General features: G+C 39.3%; 1 protein-coding gene across 2 annotated transcripts in view; it reads right to left on the bottom strand.

The window, feature by feature from the left end:
• CEP85L (centrosomal protein 85 like) overlaps positions 1 to 21,798 on the bottom strand; it is a 153,893-nt gene that overhangs the window by 28,647 nt on the left and 103,448 nt on the right. For both annotated transcript variants that reach the window (XM_063329724.1, XM_063329723.1), the window contains one exon: positions 4,669 to 4,790. In XM_063329724.1, the coding sequence (XP_063185794.1) occupies positions 4,669 to 4,790 (122 nt within the window). The remainder of the gene's footprint in view (positions 1 to 4,668; positions 4,791 to 21,798) is intronic.

Raw genomic sequence — 21,798 nt, 5'->3', positions numbered from 1 at the left:
GTTTTTAACAACTATTTGAAACTTGCTTGCAGCTATTCCAAACTGTTAGATTTCCGATGCAAAACAAGGAAGTTTAATAATCTAATCCGGAAGGGCTGGATTTTTGTTGCCTTTTTGTCATTGTGTGGAAAGAAGGGAAGCAGGCAAGAGGTTTCTTTTTCCTCTTCCTCCCCCTCCTCCCTTTTTTAACAAGATAAAGGTAGAACAGCTTAAGGGGGTAGAACAGCCCCATACAGAGCCTACATTTCCTACTTATCAACAAATTTAAGGACCGCTATGCAGAACAAGGTGTGTGGTGCGAAGTGATGTTCATCTCCTCCATCTCCTGGATTAGCAGGGCCCCAGTGCAACTCCCAACAGAAGAGGGTTTAACCTTAAAAAAGAACTGGGTAATGAGACAATGGTTGAATGGGAGGCTAGTGACAAGGGCAAGAGAAGGGTGTTCCCAGTGTGCTTCCTTTCATCCAGCTGTTCCTTGTACCTGTCAAACAGCTGGGTCTGGAGCATCACGCTGGCTGCTATCCAGCTATCCCACAGCACAAGGTTAACCCATCTCTCCCAAGCTTCTGTCTCCCCAGAATTAAACAAGTCTTGCTGGCGTCATCCTGTTACAAGTTTGTATATTCAGGAGGACATGACTTCAGCAGATGAGACCTTTCAAAACTCTGTGAGAACCACTGGTATGAAGGGCCTTCTCAGCAAATACCTACTACCTACTACCACCAGCTAACAAAAGAATTCCTCCTCCACTTCCTGAAAGCATAAATTCTGTAATTTAACTACCACCATCTTGAATTCTAATTAACCACACTTTAGCAAACTTTAAATATTTAGTTTAGGTCACTATTCCCAAGTAAACGCAAATTCTGAAAAGAAGTTTAAAGTGAGATCAGGATCTGGAAGACTTAAGTTTACACTCGAATATCATCTTGACTTTCATTGCAAGGCCTCGCGTCCCCACGTGTTAAACACGTATAATATCAAATTTTCGCTTAGTGACTTGCAGAAAGGTATTATTCACACATAAGTCTTATTATTACCCCATCTAATAAGAAATATAACACTACTGTTTTGTAATGGAGTTCTATTTCTAGGATTTTGGACAACGGCTATGTACTATTTTCTCCATGTGTGAAACCAAAAATATTTTTATTTGTCATAGAAAATACTCCCTCTTCTTAAAAAAATAAAAAGGAAAAAAATCTGTTGTAACATCTTTATAAATATGCAACATCACTTTGTTCTAATTTTAAATAATACAAACCATCTATTTTAAATAATTTTATTTCATTTTAAACTAATAACTCTTAAGACAAGTATTTTGCCCAAATGAAGGCTTAATATTCAAAAAGAGCCCTTTCTGTGATGTATTATTATACTGCATCATTATAATTTACAACATGCTTAACTGTAACACCAAGTGTCTACTTAAAGGAAATTACTGTAACATCACTAAGTGGTCTTTGTTTTGCTTCAATAGCTTCCAGAATGGATTTTGCCTTTTCAGCTGAATGAAAAGGAATCATCTCAACTGACTTCTGTTCAGAAATCCAGAAAGAAGCGTATTCACTATCATTAAGTTACACTAAAGTATGCCTTGTACAAAAAAAAGAACCAGCACACTGCCATTGGATACCAAGAAATCGCTTTTCTTCCTCAACGTGGACAGTATCAAGTAACATTAACAGAAACTTCACCCTTCACTGTAAACATGTTTCCAGTGTGAGAAGAATAACGTGAACTGATGCCTTAGTTGCCATTGTATAACAAGCCTTCATGGAGACCACGGAGGATCGTACGCTCAGCAGAGGCACCAAAGACAGCCCAAATCCATCATGGGCAATGTACTTACAGATGCCGCTGACAGCTTGGGCCCTGAGAGGTGGGCTCCAGGTTATACAGCGTTACTAGAATCATAGAATCATAGAATTGTTGAGGTTGGAAGGGACCTTTAAGATCATCGAGTCCAACCTTTAGCCTACCCTGACAAGAGCCACTTCTAAACCATGTCCCTCAGTGCCCCATCTACCCTTTTTTTAAACACCTCCAGAGATGGTGAATCCACCACCTCCCTGGGCAGCCTATTCCAATGTTTAATAACCCTTTCAGTGAAAAAATGTCTCCTAATATCTAATCTAAACCTCCCCTGACTTAACTTGAACCCGTTTCCCCTCGTCCTATCACTTGTCACCAGGGAGAAGAGGTCAGCCCCCATCTCTCTACAACCTCCTTTCAGGTAGTTGTAGAGGGTGATAAGGTCTCCCCTCAGCCTCCTCTTCTCCAGGCTAAACAACCCCAGCTCCCTCAGTCGTTCCTCATAAGGTTTGTCCTCCAGGCCCCTCACCAGCTTTGTAGCCCTTCTCTGGACACGCTCCAACACCTCAATGTCCCTCTTGTAGCGAGGGGCCCAAAACTGAACACAGTACTCGAGGTGGGGCCTCACCAGTGCCGAGTACAGGGGGATGATCACTTCCCTAGTCCGGCTCACCACACTATTCCTGATACAGGCTAGGATGCTGTTGGCCTTCTTGGCCACCTGGGCACACTGCTGGCTCATATTCAGCCGGCTGTCAACCAACACCCCCAGGTCCTTTTCTGTCGAGCTGCTTTCAAGCCATTCTGCCCCAATCCTGTAGCGCTGCATGGGGTTGTTGTGTCCCAAGTGCAGGACCCGGCATTTGGCCTTGTTGAACCTCATGCCATTGGTCTCAGCCCATCGGTCCAGCCTGTCCAGATCCCTCTGCAGAGCCAACCTACCCTCAAGCAGATCAACACGCCCGCCCAGTTTAGTGTCATCTGCGAACTTACTGAGGGTGCATTCAATCCCTTCATCCAGATCATTGATAAAGATATTAAAGAGAACCGGCCCCAGCACCGAACCCTGGGGGACACCACTTGTGACCGGACACCAACTGGATTTAACTCCATTTACCACCACTCTCTGGGCATGGCCATCCAGCCAGTTTTTTACCCAGCGAAGAGTACTACTCACAGAGCAAGCCTGAAAAAAACACTGTAATTTAGACAGCCTTTAAGCAGCTGATCAAAAGGTTCTGACAGAAGAGATCTAAGCAACAGTTAAAATGATGTTTCCATTTTAACTGCTTATCCCTTGGAGACATCGCCACCTCTACAGGAGAGCTGGCAGAGTAGGATGGAGCACCCGTGCCTCTGGCCCTGTACCTAACTTTGCGTACCATCGTCAGCCACAGAGACAGGTAAATGCACACCAATATGCCACATCAAACTGTGGAAACTGACTGAATACCAACCTTCAGCACTACAATGCCAACAGAGGTAATGGCCAGATTGCTAGGGGACAGAAACACTTTAAACCACTGCAATTCCTTGCTTTGTTGCAATAGAGGAAGGAACAGATCTTGCACAAGCATAATTCTCCTGCTCCCAAAGTAAATTGTGCCCAAGTTGTCTGCCTCCACCCATTAAAACAGAGAACTGCTAGATGAAATATAAAAACATTCATAATGGATGTCTGACATTCCTGTGATCAACACACACCTGCTTTACAAAGTTCTCATGCTGTGGAGCAAACTATCAATAAGAGGGCACAACTATTTCAAGATCAGAACAACCACTCCTCTTTCAGCCACGAGCCAAGAGTTTATTATTAAAACACAGACTAAGCCAAATGATAATTAAGTCAAATATAAAAATGCCCTTCTTAAATGTCCTACATCCAAACTCTGCAGCTCCTGATGACATCTGCTAATTTAGTGTAAGCTTCATTAAGCTCAAGCCCTTTATTAAAAGCACATTTTCCTCATTAAGGCTTCGTTTCATCCAAACATCAAAAACTCCAGAAATTTCTTCAGATATACTAGAAACTTAACAGCAGTGAGTTGCTGCCAAGGCCCATCTCAGATTGATAGCAATTTTAATAAGAAGTGATGTATTTACTGACAGATAGAGCCTGGATTTAATATTTTATTATCTGAATAATGTGTATGAGCATTTGAATAGGATTTTACCACTGAATGTTACTGAAAAGGCCAGTTTCTCAAAGCTTTATCAACTAGCTTCAAATATATTGCATTTCTGTGCTTGTCATGGAAAAGAAAATCAGTGCAATGCAATTTACAAGTTTTCACAGAATCACAGAATTGCCTAGGTTGGAAGGGACCTTTCAGATCACCTAATCCAACCATCAACCTAACTCTGACAAAAACCATCACTAAATCATATGTCTAAGCACTATGTCTACCTGTCTTTTAAATACCTCCAGGGATGGTGCCTCAACTACTTCCCTGGGCAGCCTGTTCCAGTGCTTAATAACCTTTTCAGTGTAAAAATTTTTCCGAATATCTTCCAAGTCACTTCCAAGACCTGTACAAGCAGAAATATGTCTGATAGAACCCCCCAGGACTGGTAAGAAGCTAAGATGGGGAAGATGACAACAGAACTGGCTGTTGGTCTCACTCTCCCATTTCCATTGCAGAAGTAAACTTCCAGCTCCGCAAAAGACTTTCAGCCAGCAGCTAGTCTTCTCCCCTGGCAAGGATTACCTCCCACATATTTGTGCATAAATATTTGCTAGACTGGAAGAACCTAACAGCTTTACTGAGTAAGCAGCTCTCCTGAAAGTCTGTTTCTACATCATAGCTTTTACATCATCTAATCTAATCAATGCAGCAAGGGCAGGTTACTCACCGATCGATCACAATCTCTTTCTGTCTTAGCAGCCCCTCTTTAATTTTCATTAGGGATTCCCAGTTGCTGAAGTCCTGATAGCTGGTAGCTGGGTAACTTTGACGAGATGTTCCAGTTGGAACCTGCATAAAGTAATTGTAGAATTAGCCTCCAAAACAGTAAAGGTAAATACCATCCTAGATATTAGAGCACTTACAAAATGATCTGTTGTTTGAGAAACCTAACAGTTGCTTTTCATTTTAATTTAGATTTGCTTTATATAAAACAATCAGATTTATAAACAAGTTTCTTGAAACAAACTTCAGTCCAGTGACACTGATTTCAAACTTATTTTGTCATTTCTCTACTCAAGAATTCATAGCTCTGAAAGCAGTTCGAGATAAACGCTCATTTAGAATTCAAGTACATAATTAAGACAAACACGACAAAATGTTCATGTCCTGCTGCAATTCTTCTAGTACTACAAACAAGATGGCTTGACAGCATTAGATCTGCTAACTGCAGACAACAGTTACCATTCCTTTCACTTGTTTGACCCTCACCTGTAACTTTAGCATATAGAAGAGAATTCACCTAGATGTGTGTGCATTTAAAATACAGAACTTGGGAATATAATTCTGGTTAAATTCTAACTGATCCAAAAAAAACAACAACGCAACGTTTCACAAGGAACAGGTTTCAGGCTTTCCATTCACAAAAGCCAGGTTAATGTGTCTTACAACAAACTGAGGATTGCGGTTGAACTGACTATGAACGAACAACAATATGGTCTGGAAGAAAAGTAAACAACTAACTGGGATGTTTAATCAAGAAAAAAATTTATATTCAGAATAGAAAAAGTATTACAAATATTTGTATCAGGAATTCATATAAGGGAAGGTTTAAATTAGAACTGTGATCAGACTGAGGGATCCCAGCACTGGCTGCCATGAGCTATCATCTAATCTTCCACCAGTTTTTTCAATCACTGAAAAACCCCATTTCTCTTTTTTATTACCTGCAAGACATCCTGGACCATGTTGCCTTTTTATGGTTTTGGAAGAGAGCAGAAGGAAAAAAAAAAAACACAAACACACACGCAAAAGGGCATGTTTACTTGTACTGCCCTCAAAAATTTGAAATTACAATAAACTCTATTAAGACCAAGACATACCCATAAACAATTAAAATTAGGCAAACAACTGTCAAGCATTCCATGCTTCTGGCCAAAGCTTCACTATGAATTGTAACACTGAGTGGAGAGAATTCATTGCCTAAACCCCCGTATTATGATGTGCTAAATTCAGGAACCAACTCCTGACAGTTGTGGTCTCTTCCGTAAGTCGAAAAAGGATTTTTTCCCATTCAGTCTAATTCAGTTCAATCCCTAGCTTGCCCCTTGATAAAATATACAGAAACACATTTTCCCTCTGTTAATGTATAACTTAAAACCAGATATAAGATGACAAGACTTATTATTCTAAAAATCTTTCAAGACTGTCACTTCCGCCTCCCACCCACCCCCCCAAGTCCAATTAATCTGCTTCAGGGAATATTTCCTTTGCTTAATAAACTGGATAGTTTCAATAGTAAAATTAGTTATGAATGATTTTTTTTTTTTTTTTTTAAAAAGTATCAACAATTCCACACATTAAACACATTGTGCCAATTTCTGGCCAAAGACACACTGAAAATGTTGACTGTGTTCCTTGACAGACAATATCAAGTATTGTATCTTTTCTGAAAAGGTCATATTGGCTGGATAAACAATGCTTTTTGAGGAAAAGTAAAATGTGAAATAATATTAAAATCAAATTTTCTCTTAAAATGGTTCACTGATTTATGACTATGGTTAATATTTCCTATCCCATGCTCGTTCATGATTACATCCCACATGCAATAAAAAGACCCCACAGAAAACATTTGAAAACTCTCTCAGCTGTTGCACGTAACAAAAGTGCCTCATACAACTGCTTACTAAAGCATATCCTAGGTTTGAAAGTTTCGTGGGAATAAAATTTGTCGCATCTGCAATTTCTATGCTTGTTCCAGGCAGTTATGTTAAAGATGGCACTGCACTCTACCGGGAGGCAAGGAATGTCAAAGCTAAGTGTGGCCTGCGTTAAGGTCTACCACCCATTTTTTAACTTTTGCGATTGATTTAACAGTTACATTGCTTCATTTTTCATGCACAGTGATCAATATTAGCATTAAAAAATCCTAAATTGGTGATATCACCTTGGCTTTTTTTGGTTTAGGCAGCAGTCTAATAAAACTTAGGTAAGATACCAAGACATGATTCCTCCTGTAATACATGTGCAGAGCCTTCAAGGATCAATGAATCTAAAATTAATTTTGCCTGGGCTGCTCAATCCAGACTAGATAACTTCAAAGTCATCTTTGGTGCTTACAGAATACCTTAGGATTGTCACGTATTGTTCTGTATTACAGTTATGCACACGACTGGCTGATTTAACAGGCACCAGCAAAAAACTATGTCAGTGAAAGTCTCTCTTAGTCACACATGCCATGTCATGCAGTATAAAGTGACAACATCAAGAACTATCACTGTACTTTGTGTCATGGAACTTTTTCCTTTGCTTCTTCCACTACAGTGCTGAAGAATGCTTTTCTCTATCTACCTCACTATCGTTACCCTACAGTCAAAAAAAGAGAAAGAAATAGTCCTTAATGTAGTTGGGATTAGATTCTTATTTTTCAGAGCCAGAAAGTCCACCTCTACCCAAAAGAAACAACCCACAAGGGTCTGACATGATAAACAGGAAATATATGGCTTTATAAAGCAAAATCAACCCATTTATTGAGCAAGGTGATTTTTGTCTTTAAGACTAAACTATAAAAATGAAGAGATTAAAAACAACTATTTAAATACGAACCCAAATTAACTGAAAACATTTTGGCAGCGACCAGTGGTTTCTCTAGCAGAATTCTTCAAAGCAAGTCCGTTACTTCAGTCTAGCACCTTTGCAAACTTAATAGTTTGCACTAAAATTAGAAAGAAACCCTTCAACTTTGGTACAATAAGTGACTATACAAGAAGTCAATTAAATATTAAGGTTGCTAAAAAGCAAGGCAATGAGTTTTCCAAAGTTAAGAACAGAGTAATATTTTGTCAATTAGATGCAAACTATAGTGTGTGGGTTTTTTTTAAAATCTAATATTATAAATCTCCCTCAGCTGACTGACCAAAACGCTTTTGGCTTTAGAATTTATCTAATCTTATGGAGTATATACATGGTCTATATACATATGTAACAACCAATAAAATATTATTTTGTATTATGACTATGTGCTTCAATTTGTCACTCTGAACAGATGAAAACAACAAAAAGTATTTCTGTTTCTGATATCATGTTTCAGCCAATTTTAAAAAGAAGAATATGCTAAAAATACTTCTTAGCACTTCCCAGAATAACAAGACACTTCACTCATTTATGAGCACATGGTGTTGACTACTCCAAAAAGCCTTCTAGCTGCTTTGAATGGTGTGGTAACACACAGGTGGCCCACTTACATGTGAGTATTTTGTCTCCTAAGGACATCAAACCAAATAGTGAGAGCAAGGCACACTTCTAGGACTCATACACAGAAATCCATCCACAACTCCAAGTCCTCAACTTGAATCCTCCAAAACTGCAAAATAAAATACCAGCTTGAAACACACAGCATTCTTTGCCATCTGCCCTAGAAAATACAACTATTTTTGTCGCCTGGCACCTCTTCCAAGAGTATCAGCCTTGGACTGAGAACATCTGTTCAGTTAAAACAGTATCCTTTGCACAGTGGCGTCCAAAGGTCTTCACTAGCTTGTCTTTTGACAAGGGCTTGGCCTTGACTTTCACAACCTGGCAAGCCTTCAAGTGACTGCTGAGGCACAGCTCTCTGCTGGGGAAAATAAATAAATAAATAAATAATCTTTGCTGCACTAGCCTATATGCAAATATTTATTACTGAAATTACTGACTGATTTCATCATGTTTCTTAACAGTGGGAAAATAACTTTTCTCTGGAGTAGAGGGTAACAACACTTGGATAACTTTGGCCAATAATGGCGGGGTTTTTAATTGTGCTAATTAAAATTATCTTCTACAAACATGCTTGTAGTTTCTGTCTGAAACGGTTCAGTGTCTCAGCACACTGAGCAGCACAGCATTCCACATAACATGCTGTATCACAAAGTAAAGGTGGAGTGCAAAAGTGTCAAAATGACAGCTAATCTCAAAAAAGGAATGGATTTTAAAGGGTTTTGTTTCTGAAAGTTGCAGTTTAAATAATTTAGCACTGTCTATACTACAAGTGTAAAGTTTTCACAGCCCATTACTATCACCTAGCAGAGCTCCAAAAGTTATGCTAAGTGAATGATCCCTTTTGGCCAACTGCTTGCACTGCCCTACACTATCATCAACCCCCCTCTGTTGGTATCATTCTTCTCTCGCTGCATTTTACAGGCATTCATTATCCAGGAGAAAGAGAATTCCTTGCATCCACAGCTAATCCAAGACAAAGAATCATCAACCAACGTCAGCAAGAGCACTAACGGTTCCTTTTGTTTGACTGACAGCAGAGGAAATAAATATGAGCGTCCCCCTGGGCTGTGCCTCAGAGACAGGGCACTTGCCCTACCACCTCACTAGGCAATGAGGGAGAAAGAAGAGGTGGATGTGGCAGCAGCAAGGCCAAATACGCTATTATCACAGAGACGATTCTTGCTCTTTGCTCCCCTGTAATGGAAAAAAGGATTAGATCTGTAAAGGTAGAGCAGCAGTCACTGACGAGCTCTGCAACCGCTCCCCGCCCTGGGTAAGGAAAGAAGGATTTACCCATCCCTTCCTCCCCACCCAGATTTCATTCTAACATCAGGCCGAGTGTTTCAGCTCACAACAGCTCCCTTTATTCAGACAATCCCAGAGGATCATCAGCAAAAAACAACAGGGCTAGTGGCTCTCAGGCAGAGAAACTGAGAGGAGGCTGCAATCATGGAATCAGGCCCTAATTTTAAATCACTTTAAAAGCAAGGCAAGGAATCATTTCTGTAGGAACAGGCTGTGTCTTGCTGAAATGCACTAGAAAGAATGGCCACAGAGAAGCATTATAACAGATTCTCAGATGGGTAAAAACAGGGCTATGGACTGATTCAAGAAATCCTGACTTGTGCAGTCTGTATTTCACCACCACCTACTTACCACTCCACTCTGCTCCATCTTCACCATTTAGGGAAGACAGTGTTTCTACTCAGCAGGATATAATCACTACAATTCTTGGCAGCAACACCTAGGCTGTATCACATTTTGCTATACTTTCACAAATATCCATCAGCCCTGGGGGAGAGAACAAACCTTGCACTCTTATTCCAGCTGTGGTACATGTGGTGTTCTTTGGGGATTTTTTTAATGAGGAGGACACATAATTAAAACCAAAATTGAAACATCATCAAGTTGTGAGGTACTGAGAAATACAGATGTATTGTAAAGAGGTTAGCATTGCCTACAGCGAGTGCTGAAATCCAGTATGGAAAAAGAAAAATATCAAAAAATCAATAAGGCTTGGAAAAAATTCCCAAACACATACTTCATAGACATGCAACCTGCAAAGTATTGAATATAAGAGGGACCACAATTAACAGGGACAATAAGCTTGACAGGAGTTTACAATTCAACCTGCCTGAAAATCAGCATAATGCAAGTCCGGATTGCCTATATATATGATAAGTCAGGGCACAGAGAAAGAGGGTGAGAGAAGGAGTAAAACAGTGACTTTAAATAGCTCTGGCATAAACCTAGCTGTAAGAACGTGTTTGGTTCTAGGCATTGTACTACCAGAAAGTCACTGAAATAGTAGAACATGTCCAAAGAAGAGCAACTATTATCATTAAACAGCTTAGATTTTTCCCGAGGAAGAGCAACTATTATCATTAAAACGTTCCTCCTCTTTGCAGCAAGTGTTTAAAACTGCGATAATGAGTTGTTCTATTCTGCAAGGGGGGGTGGGGGGGTGTGTGCAACATGCCTCTCCTCCGTTAGATGGAACCGTATTATTGCAGCTGTTGTATGACTTTTTAAAGCTTTTCCAATAAAAAATTAAAATGCTAATACTGACTATTTGCAGACAATGCCACTATCATTGTATCTTTTAGAAAATGGAAAGCTTTCAAAAAGGAAAAGAATAAACAGTAACAGCATTAGAATGCCTCGTAAAAGCAGTACTCCCTCTAGCCACAGCACTTTTTTCAAGAATGTTTGCCGAAGCCTCCTTCACAAATGATATTCCCATTGCACACAAGGCATTACACGCTTATGAGAGACCTCAAGGACTTGACCCACATAAGCCAGGGAGGAATTTGACTGTCCTACGAGTTACTGTTATTTGTAAATTTACTTCTTCCCCAGCGCTGTTTATACTGCAGCTGAGGCTTCTGAACTTTATCAAGGTCAGGTCTGATAACCACAGCAAGAGGAAGACACGATCCCTCAGCACAACAGCTTACAAATGAACTAAGAGAAAAGCATAGCGAGTACATGGTTGCTGGGATACTGAGAGAGGGGAGAAAACAAATGCTAAGGTCAGGTATGCTATTCACCATGGTGGGGGGTGGGGGGTGTGCAGAAAAAGCAGAAATTTGCTACTGATGGCATAGTTACAGGGTTTTGATAGCAATCACATGGTCACTTAAACATGGCATAAATTTATGCTGCTATCAAAGGTGGGGGGGGCCTGTTCTCCTCCCCCTTCTCACCACTTTGAGCATTCATACCTTTCAGCTCCCTCCTGACAGCTCCAGGCCTGCACTCTCCCTCCATCCCATACACATGAAGGTTATTTGTATCTAGGTCAGGCTCCTATCAGATTCATTGTACAAGGCCATGTGAAATCTAGCACTGGCACACACTCTTACGTGGAAAAGCAGCGTACAAGACAAGTTTTGCAGTGGCACAGCTTTGTGCTGGATTAGTATGAACACACAACCACAAGTTGAATTATCTCAACTCCAGACAGTGCCAAGCCCTCCAAAAGCATCAGTTTATGGGATTGAGTATTTTCTAAGCTTCTGAAGAAAATACTACTATGTAGTTGCTGTGACGCTGTCACGTTACCAACCAAGACCTGGTGTTTAGATATGCGATCAGTTCAAAAAAAGGAACTTCCACATGAAGGTGGCATAAGAGAATAAAAACCAAAGTCTCCCACACTTTCTTATCTTTCAAAGTAGTCCTGCCTGTGCTGGTTATCTGAATTATGAGAGCACGCACAGGACCAGCAGCACAGTCCCAGCCTACAGTCAGAGACTGTACGTGTGAAAGATCTGTATGTGCTCAGAATCTGCATCCAGCAGGAGTTCCTGAGTAAAACAGGAATATAACAGGGGATTGGTAAGGGAAGTGAACCGGAAGGCTGGCCACCACTTAACTGGCAAGCTTTCGTTCCCTCTAGCATCCTTGATGGAATTGTGCAAAAGCCCCAGACAACAAACTAAGAAGTCAATCTGAAAAGACTTTGCAAGACCCCTACGGATGCCTGTTGTTACTGTACAAGTCAAGGACAGCCCCATTACAAGCGGCTGCAGCCACTCAACAGTCCTCCCTGACTTTCTCATCTCTGCCACCTTTAAGCTACTGTGTTCTTAAAGGGCGAAACCGGCACTCCCAGAGCTGCAGGCTGGATTATATACCCTCTTCTGCTTATCTTCCTATGAACAATTACACTTCTCTTGCTTTTATGTGTTGTTATAACATTCCTTTATACTCCACGCAACACCAACATTATTTTTGTCAGAAATCCTTTCCATTTATACTCTGGCAAATGTTATGAACACAAAACACTTCTAGGTGCCACTTAATATGACGTTAAAAGCAACAGTGCCTGGAATTTTTCCACTGATAACAATTGGGTCTTTCCTAAGTATAGAAGCACTTGTTTTATTAAGTGTTCATTTTATCTTCCCATTGCATTTAAATTCAAATGTTCTTCACTAAATTAAAAAAAAAAAAAAAAAAAAAAAAAAGGAGATGAAAGAGAGCTTCTACAAGGAGAACAACTTTAACCTTTTCTTTTTTGTTGAAGCTTTTAATGAAAGCTTCACTGTTAAATTGATTTTTTTGTTTCCTATTCTGGCCTGGAAAGCAGCATGACCAAAAAGTGACTATAGTTTTTTCAAAGCCCACAAGATGACCATTGTTTTAAGTGCTGCACAAATGTAGGACATACATTATTCAATACAAAATTTTATGAACTGTAGAAGTAAGAAATAGATTGGAAAAAAGGAATAGCTGGGAAGACAAGAAAAGTTGCAAATCAATCATGAATGGAAGCACCCCTAAAAGTCAAATATCTCAGTCATTTGCACTCGGGCATTCTCAGCCAAGTTCTGATTGTTTATAAAAACCTTTATGTTAAATGTACATTGCTAACATCTACAAATACCAGTTTACTAAGGGTCAGTGCTGATTGCTCAGTCAATACTTACTACTCCTGCTCAGGGGCAAAAAAGAGTGGATGCAAAAAAGTGACCTAGAAAGCAAGCAAAAAGGTAACTATTTTTTGCCAGCCTGCAGGAACTCTGCAAGGATGAGTAGAGCTGGCCATTAGTCTTGCACAGAAATGGACAGGATCCTGTAACAAGAGGAAAATGAAAAGAGAGTGCAACTTGGGTGAATATTAGGAGGAGAAGAAAAAGAAAAAAAAAAGAACTTTGGAGAAGAAAATTTAGAAACACCCAATGAGCACAGATTCTCTTAACAAGCATCAGATTCTCTTAACAAACCATGCAAACATTAAAAGAGAGGTAAGTCACTCTGAATTTAATGTGAAGCAGGAGCATACACTTGGGCAAAACCGATGCTCTGCAAATTCTTTATCAAGGGTCTCAATTTTTCAAATGGAGGGTCTTTAGATTCTGTGAAGGGTGTTGGCCCCTGAACCAGAAAACTGGGCCTCTCTTCCTCTGCATTCCGTTTGGTTTAGCTTTTCAAGACTTTAAGAGAGACAGGGGCCATGACTGTAATATTCACCAGATTTAACCGAAGTTAAAAAGAAAGAAGAAACTCCCACAAAAATACAGTGGAAATGTTCGAAATATTTATATGACAACAAACCCAAATATTCACAAAAATTCACAAAAGCACACTTTATTTACAAATGGCAATCCAGAACTGGTCTCTCTGGGCACTTGCAGAAAGAAAGAATGGAGTCTGGCCAAATTACTGGAACCTCTGCATTTCCAGTTTTGCAGATGCAACTTCAGTACATGTTACAACTGATAGCACATGGGGAAGGAACATACTGTTTTCCACTCCCTTTTAGTCTGATAAAGCAGAAATAAAGAACACACACACAAGCAAATCCCTCCCCATCTTTGTTCTTCTCCAGCTCTCATTACCATGAACATAGATTAAAAAAAGATAATGAAAAAATACAAGAATATTCTATGAACAGCAGCAAGTGGGGGATTTAGTAAAGCCACCATACTGGAGATTGGAAGACAAAAACAAGTTCTCAACAAAAACAGCCTCACGCAAAGATAATAAGGTCTATGGATGTCAGAGCTCTGCACAACATGAGTACAGTACTCATTTACATTCGTTCGTGACTACCTCGAAAAACTACAGTAGATAGAAAAAATTAGAAGCATACTCATGTTTTCTGCCTCCACTGCAGGAATTCTCCCTTGGAGGAACCAGCTGTGCTGGGTGCTGTTCATCCAGCAAAGCAAGCAGGACAGCACGTGGACCTACTGTGAAAAGATTTCCATTGCTTCGAGCAGGGATTTTACCACCATCCCTGTACAACAGGGATCACATATCATCATGTAAACAATTATTCGGTCACTTGCCCTAGAATTTTGGGAAATTTTTTTTTTTTTTTTTTTTTTTTAACTCTCATGGCAACGCTGTGTACCTGCGTGACTTTCTAAATTTCAGAGGGAATTAAAGAGGCTTCACGCCTCAAAATTCAGACATTTGAAAATCCTGGCCTGAAACCTCTGCATCACTGACAAGTAGAAGAAATGCAGACAGTTTAACACTGGACTGTCTGTGAAACTGGGAACCACACAAGCATGGAAGGTAGTCACACAATTTGTGTGTGGAATAAGTGACAGATAATTAAACTGTTTGGCTTCAATCCAGATTATGAACCTTTCCCACTTGAGTTTATGAGGGGTACTTGAAACGCACTTGTCTCTAACAAAAGTAGCAGTATGATGTAAGGGTGCATTTGAACATCCGTGTCAGTGTGTGAAGGTGTTTTCCTTCCTTAGGAGATAAACTGGGGGGGAGCCCTAGCACCTTCTTAATATAAGCAGAAAGAGTAGAAAAAGTTCACGCTAAAAAATAAGTATCACTTCCATCATCAGCAATTAGTACTATTCACAGGTAGGTCTAAAAGTTTATTAAAAAGAAACTAGTCGTTTAATTCTCATTCTACAGAAAAGAAACTGAGACAAGAGCAAAGACTATTTGTCCAAGGCTGTCCAAAGAACACCAAGACACAGCACATTCTCTAGCGTGGAAACCATTTTGTAAGCAAAATACTGGTTTTAACAAACACAAATGAGACTACCCCTGCCTAAAGAAAAATAAACATGTGTTGAATGACATTTTCTATTGTATTAAAAAGAAAAACAGGGTCTTATCCATCCAGAACATACTTGGAACCAAAATGGAGATAAAGGCGCACACTCTGTTTGACAAGATCTGAATCTATTTTTCATCATGCTAGAAAATGTCACAGACAGAGGCAGGTTTCCTAACACTCCAGCTGAAGACTCGCTTTTGTGTCCAATACTGAGAGAATGAGAGGGGAAAATAATTCCCAGTGTACTGATGAGTCACTCTGATAGAACTGGGGCATCTGCAGCAAACCCCTCCTTGCATACTGTAATAATACCAACCATTTGGAACGAACTAAAAGCTGGTTCAGTAACACCTAATTCAGAGCTGTATGTACACCTCTGCTTAGTTTTTCTGTGACTGAAGCTCAAAATATCTTTCCTACATTCTTCGAAAATAAAAAATAATCAAAAGAAACATGCACCAATCTGGTAACTCAGATAAGATTCATAATCCTCGTTTCGCAAATTCCAGTCCGCTGCTACTTCCATTAAGCTATACTCTACCCACTAGGCAAATTCAAAAGGCTTGCTAATTCTCAATTCACCTTGCTGCGCTGTCATTACTAAGGTGTTTTAGATGAATGGAAATCTGCAAAATTCTTCAGAGATGGAAAGAAGCACCAGGAAGCTCAGGTAAGGACCTTAGTAGATCCTCCATACTTTTGCCTTTGTAGTCCTACACAGTGAAAAAGTCATACTGAATATTCAAGCAGGTGTGTTTTTCAGCTATATAACCCTATAAGCATATTTGAAGACCCTTTTTACACTGAAATGCCCCCTTTTTTTTCCTTTCCCTTCCCCTCACCAAGTACATACTCTGTTCACAGTGATAGGTAACACATAAAACTAATCAAGTAAAACACTATATCCTTAATTCGTATACTTCTTAACCTACGGAAGAAGGCGCTCATCTAGAAGGTGGCAAAGTTCATGTTTCAGAATGAACTGCCTTTGTTTTCATTTTCTAATTCAAAGATGTCAGTACTATTTTTATATCAAATACTCATATAACCAATGGATACAAAGGCCTGTATTTCAGAACCACAGGACCAATTCATTTTCAATAGAGGCCACAAAAAGAGGAAAGCAAATAGTTTCTTCTGTAAGAATAAAGTCATAAAAGGAATAAGAAAAAGCTCTCCTTCATATCATCTCGGTGGCCAGGCAGCTACAGCCAAAAGGACCTGTGAGACTATACATGACAAAATTTCCATGCTCCAGTGAGTGACAACAGAACTTCCATGAGGAAGCAGCTGCCTGTAACAAAATACATAGAAAGTATTTGCAAGACTGGGAAATCTGCTCTTGCTACTCAGAGATGGTGTGACCCAGAGGATTAGAGCAATGTTTTCATTTGGGCACAGTCTACAACAGGAAAAAAACCAAACCACAACAAAAGCAAACCAAAAAAACCCACCAAACAAACAAACCAACCCCACAGTTTTGTACCTCAATTTCTTAAATAATGGAGTTTGGGATCGTAATTTTCTGGGCTGCTAGGAGTGAAACGTAATTTTATTTTTAAAATATAGGATTTTTTTTCCCCTGTATACGTAACTGGGAAACAGCACTTCATTTCTGAAGAGGGAAAGAACATTCTGATATTTAAGTAAACTTCAGTGATTTCTGATGAAGTAAAAAAAAAATTACCTTAGTGTTTTAGCTACGAAATGCATATAAGAAAGAAATTAAGTGATAGATAACTGACATTCACCATGGGAATTGCGCTAGTCTTATTTATAGCTACTCCATTCCCCCCCCACACCTTCCCAGAAATAAGGCAGGGCAATGGGCAAAAGAAATAAGTGAAGAAAAGAAAAACACCATTCTTAACATGAACCATAAGAACGAAAGGCGTTTCTGGTTCACATTTCTCATATGCACATGTCAAAGTAGGACCAACTGAAAATTTGCCTGAAGACCCTTTAATGTCTGATCTAAGCAATCTCCACGTTGATCCGAATGAAGATCCCAGTTGGGCAAGATGTTGAGGCCATTGGTCTACAAGCTTCCCCTCCATGCTACATGAGGGTGGTCACTCTGCACAAGAGAATCCTTCAGCTTCTAAATGCTGCTAACGCATTCATCATTTGGGCAATGTTTATGCATTTCTGTTACGACAGCCTTCAGCTGAAGATAGGTAGCAGCTAAATCTAAACCCCAATCATTTCTCCTCCATTCTGCAGTTACTGTTTAAGTGCAGATAATCCAGCACCACCACTTGGCAACTGGAACATGGTCTTCCAACTTTATCTCTCCTTCATATGCCTTTGTCCCACCATTCATCCATCACTCATAACATGTCAAATAACACAACTAATCTCTGTGCTTCCTAGAACAGTTTATCTCAAAGACACTCAACACAGTTTCTTAGGTATAAGGATCTCAGCACACCACCTAAAGCACATTGTTCAGCTTAACCAATTGAAGACACCAGTAAACACCTAAATACAGTTCTCACAGGCACTTAATAGAAATAAAAAACCTTCCACTGTAATGAAGATCACTTAACTTCCTTTTCTGTACCGTGTTGCTATTTTGAAGACACTTTGCAGCACTGCAATTTATTGCTACTACTCAATTATTTGAACTTCATTAATCTAGTAAAAAGGTACACTTCACTGATACGAATGCAACCAGGTATTTGAAAGAGCATGGTTTTTTGTGCTGTCAATATTTTATTGCAAAATAGAAAAGCTACATGGGTCAAGTCAGTGCTAACTGTGTTACCTCCAAGTGAAATAAGTGCTCCCTACGGGGGTATGGAAGAGGAAGGACACTGGATTTTCAGAGCAAGAGCCAGGCAAAATTTCATGTTCCCCTACTTCTAACATTGGGTCAACGCATTAAAGACAATAAACAGGTATTATACTTCTGAGCCCTGTGATCTACTTTCATGGTTAAAAGTTCATGCCAGTAACAGCGACTGAAATGAAAACATTCAAGCTGACCTTTCCAAAAATGTCTTTGGTTAGTAACAAATCAGATGACTAGTCCTGCCAGAGACTTCAGCATTCCCAAAATGAGAAATATTTCAGCCCAAGTTGTATAGTTTTCTATTAATTTATTTTATGCCGTTTTTTTAATCACTTTGCAATGGTACACTTCACAAGTTGCAGCTTCAAGAAGTAAGTTCACCTTGTTTATAGTGAAGAACAAAACGTGAAGATCAAACTAATTTTAGTTTAATGACTGTCCAATGCTTAGGAAAAGTAAATACTTCTTGTCCCAGAGGAGAATAACACAACGCAAAGCCTAGATTTCTCAGAAGAGCCGTTTCCTATAATGCTAACAGAGACTGTAAGTCTCACTATAGAAGCAGGAAAATCTGCAGCCTCAGAAAGGCAACTTTGTTCCCATACATCTAGAAATCATTGAGATTCCAGACGTGAGTGAGAATCACTGAAGTCAGATAGGGATTAAAGGAGGCATGAGGTAAAACATACAGGCTATAAATCTATCAAACTCAAGCAAAAAAACTCAAAGGCATAAAAAAACAGTTACTATCTCCAAATTGATTAGGCTATCACCTTACCTGGTGTAAATCTGGAATGCTGTTCACACCAGCTGAAAATATTGCTTTTCCTGTGTTTTTAGAAGGAAGAAGAAATTCTCATCTCCCTTTCGTACTGCAGGTCTAATACAACCTAATGTAACTGAAGGATGCATTAGTTGGGTCCTTTCCCTTAGCAAAGATTAGCAAAAAGCGTCTCATAAGCCACATTTGCTGATACCTAGATGGCTACAAGCAATTACACATGCTGCAGGAAGCATCAGAATCGGGGCAGAAAAATACTGGTTACAAAAAAGGAAAGATCTCATTTTAGTGTTCAGCTTCAATACCAAAATGTGCTATTCCATCACCTACACACAAAAACGAGTGCACACCTGTGGGAGCATCTGCTTCTCCCTTCTCTTAATTTTCATGTGCAACCAAGAACCTTAGAAGTGTGATATTATAGAGGTACACTTGCAATATGAAAGAAAACTGCAGCAGCATCATGAAATAATGTACTAACCAGAGTACTCAGACCTACTGGTGAATTTCTTTACTTGTGTATTTAAGTAATTGAGCTCGGATAACAGTTCATTTGTATGCAGAGTCATGGATTATTAACAGACCAGATACTGACATTTCAAGCTCATGACACAGATTTTACGGGTGGCCAGTGTCTACAGCTGGAATTTTAAAAGCTAAGACATAAAAGGCAAAAATAGTCCAGGAAATTATCACTAATGTGAATAAAAGTCTTATAATTATTATTTAAATAAAGGAGCTGGTATGCTGAAGTATAACATGTCTCTTTTTGGACACTATCCCAAACATCAACCGGATCTCTAAATAAATTTATGAGAAGAAACATGCTCTGGTGGCAGATTTCTAATCCCACTGGAGAAAGCCCAGATCATCTCCATTTAAGGTCAAGCAAGCAACAGCTGCACATTTTTGTTCCCCAGAACAAAATAAAGCAGACCAGAACCTCCAACACAGATTCCCTTTTTAAATCTTTTCCTTTCTGATATCCATGGATGTCTGGACCCGTTCACCCAGAGGTGAAGCAAACAGTATAATGATGCACTCATATATACTGTCTGTACCTCTCAGATTGACAAATCCTGTGAGCAGCACTTTGGCATCTGCCTCAGAAGCCCACTAAAGTCCCTGGGATTACACAATGGAGTGATACTAAACTGAAGCAGAAAAATGTTCTCAAGAGAAGGTACCCAAACAGGCTTGTTGTCAGAGAAACAACATCAACACCAAGATCTACAACATCCATGTGGTCTGATTTTGTGTACATTATTGTTATTTAATATTTTCCATATTAAAATCTCTTATCTGAGTTAGACATATACAGAAGGCATGCATTATATTCTAATGAAATACTACTATTTTAACTAATGCCTTACTTTGCATATTTAAGTATCATTCTTTAAGGAGGTGGCTAAGCTATGACTGCATCAGCAGCTCACAAACAAAATCAGCATTCTTTTAAGGCATCTCATTTCTAAATAGCGCCTAAATGATGATTTTAGGTCCAATCCACTAACAAAAAAAAGCTGAGAATTTGGGGTAGAGTAACTAAATAACATGACAATTTTACAGTGACTTAGTAAAAGGGAGGAACTCGCATTGCAGCTACTGCAGTGCTGGGCGTTGGACTTTAATAACAAAGTATGGGGTGAATTTCAATAGTAACAGTTTCACATTACATCTTACAAAAAGCAAACAATGCAATGATAACAGTACTTTTGCTGGATGACAGCATGCAATAAAAACATGAAACTTCCCTCATAAAAAGGCCAAACACAGTTTGCTTGACTGCGATAGATTTATAATGTTAATAATGCCATTATAAGTAAATTATGAAACCCTTTGCACTGGTAAAGAACTATCACTCCTTACTGTGGAGATATTCAGTTAGCTTCCAACTGAAATATGTGACCCTATATTTCCTGCATTTGATATTAAAGGATAACACAGGTAGATTTATTATATTAAAACTGAGTTTCTAACTTCAACTATGTTGTAACCAACATTGCAGAAGAACTAAACCTTATTTACAAAACTAAAAATAGAGCTCAATTTGAAACAAGGTGGTACATCACCTCCAACGTCTTTTTGTCTCTGGTTTGCAGGTTTGTATCACAGCAGGGGAATTAAAAAAAAAAACCCCAAACTAAAAAAAGACCACCATGTCTGGTTTCCTGCTCAAAGCCAAGCACTAATATATGTTAAACTATTATTGTCAAAACTGGATCTCTAAGTGTTCAGAGTTAGGCTGAGCTTCTGCATTTTTGCCTGCAATTTCCAAATATTGGGCAAAGGCACGTGCTGTCAGTAGCATCCACGTACAAAGCCTGATGCTGGATGCTCACACACCTCAATACTTCAGTCCTTTCACATCCAAGTAAATCCTCCACTTCCCAGACGCACAAAACCTACTCCATATATGCACTGTGGTCTCATTTGTCATTTCCCAACACAGGATAATATACGTAAGATAACCTGCAAAGTTATCCATCCAGCTGCTACTCCTATCCAAACAAACAGAAGGGGTTCTCAAAAATCACTTGGATAGTTTCCAGCCACAAAAGGCAGGGAGCGGGGGGTGGGGGTGGGGGGCGGGGAAAGGAGGGGAAGGAAAAAGGCGGGGGGTGTTTTAAAGATTAACTTATGTGAGATGGATTTTATTTGGGGGAAAAAAAAAAATAATCCTCTGACCCACAAATTAACTTGAAAGGTTGGTAGAAGCTTGAAATACAGAAAAATTACTTCAGTTCAAGCACTGGAAAACACACATCATACACAGCTGGTATTCAGTTTACAGCATAACAAAATTATCAAAATGATATATGCTGAAAGTGTAGTTTAAGAAACCCCTTGTACAAAAGAAAATCATTCCAAGTCAAAAGCCCATGTGAAATGTGTTCACCCACACAAGAGATTTACATTTTTTTACGATGAATAAACATTACTGTAGCAAGAGTAGCACATCCAAAAGCAGCTCCGTGAAAAAACT

Source organism: Chroicocephalus ridibundus, chromosome 3 (assembly GCF_963924245.1).
Source record: "Chroicocephalus ridibundus chromosome 3, bChrRid1.1, whole genome shotgun sequence".
Classification (NCBI taxonomy): Eukaryota; Metazoa; Chordata; class Aves; order Charadriiformes; family Laridae; genus Chroicocephalus; species Chroicocephalus ridibundus.
Note: the sequence above shows the minus strand (reverse complement) of the source record. Positions and strands in the feature narration are given on the sequence as shown.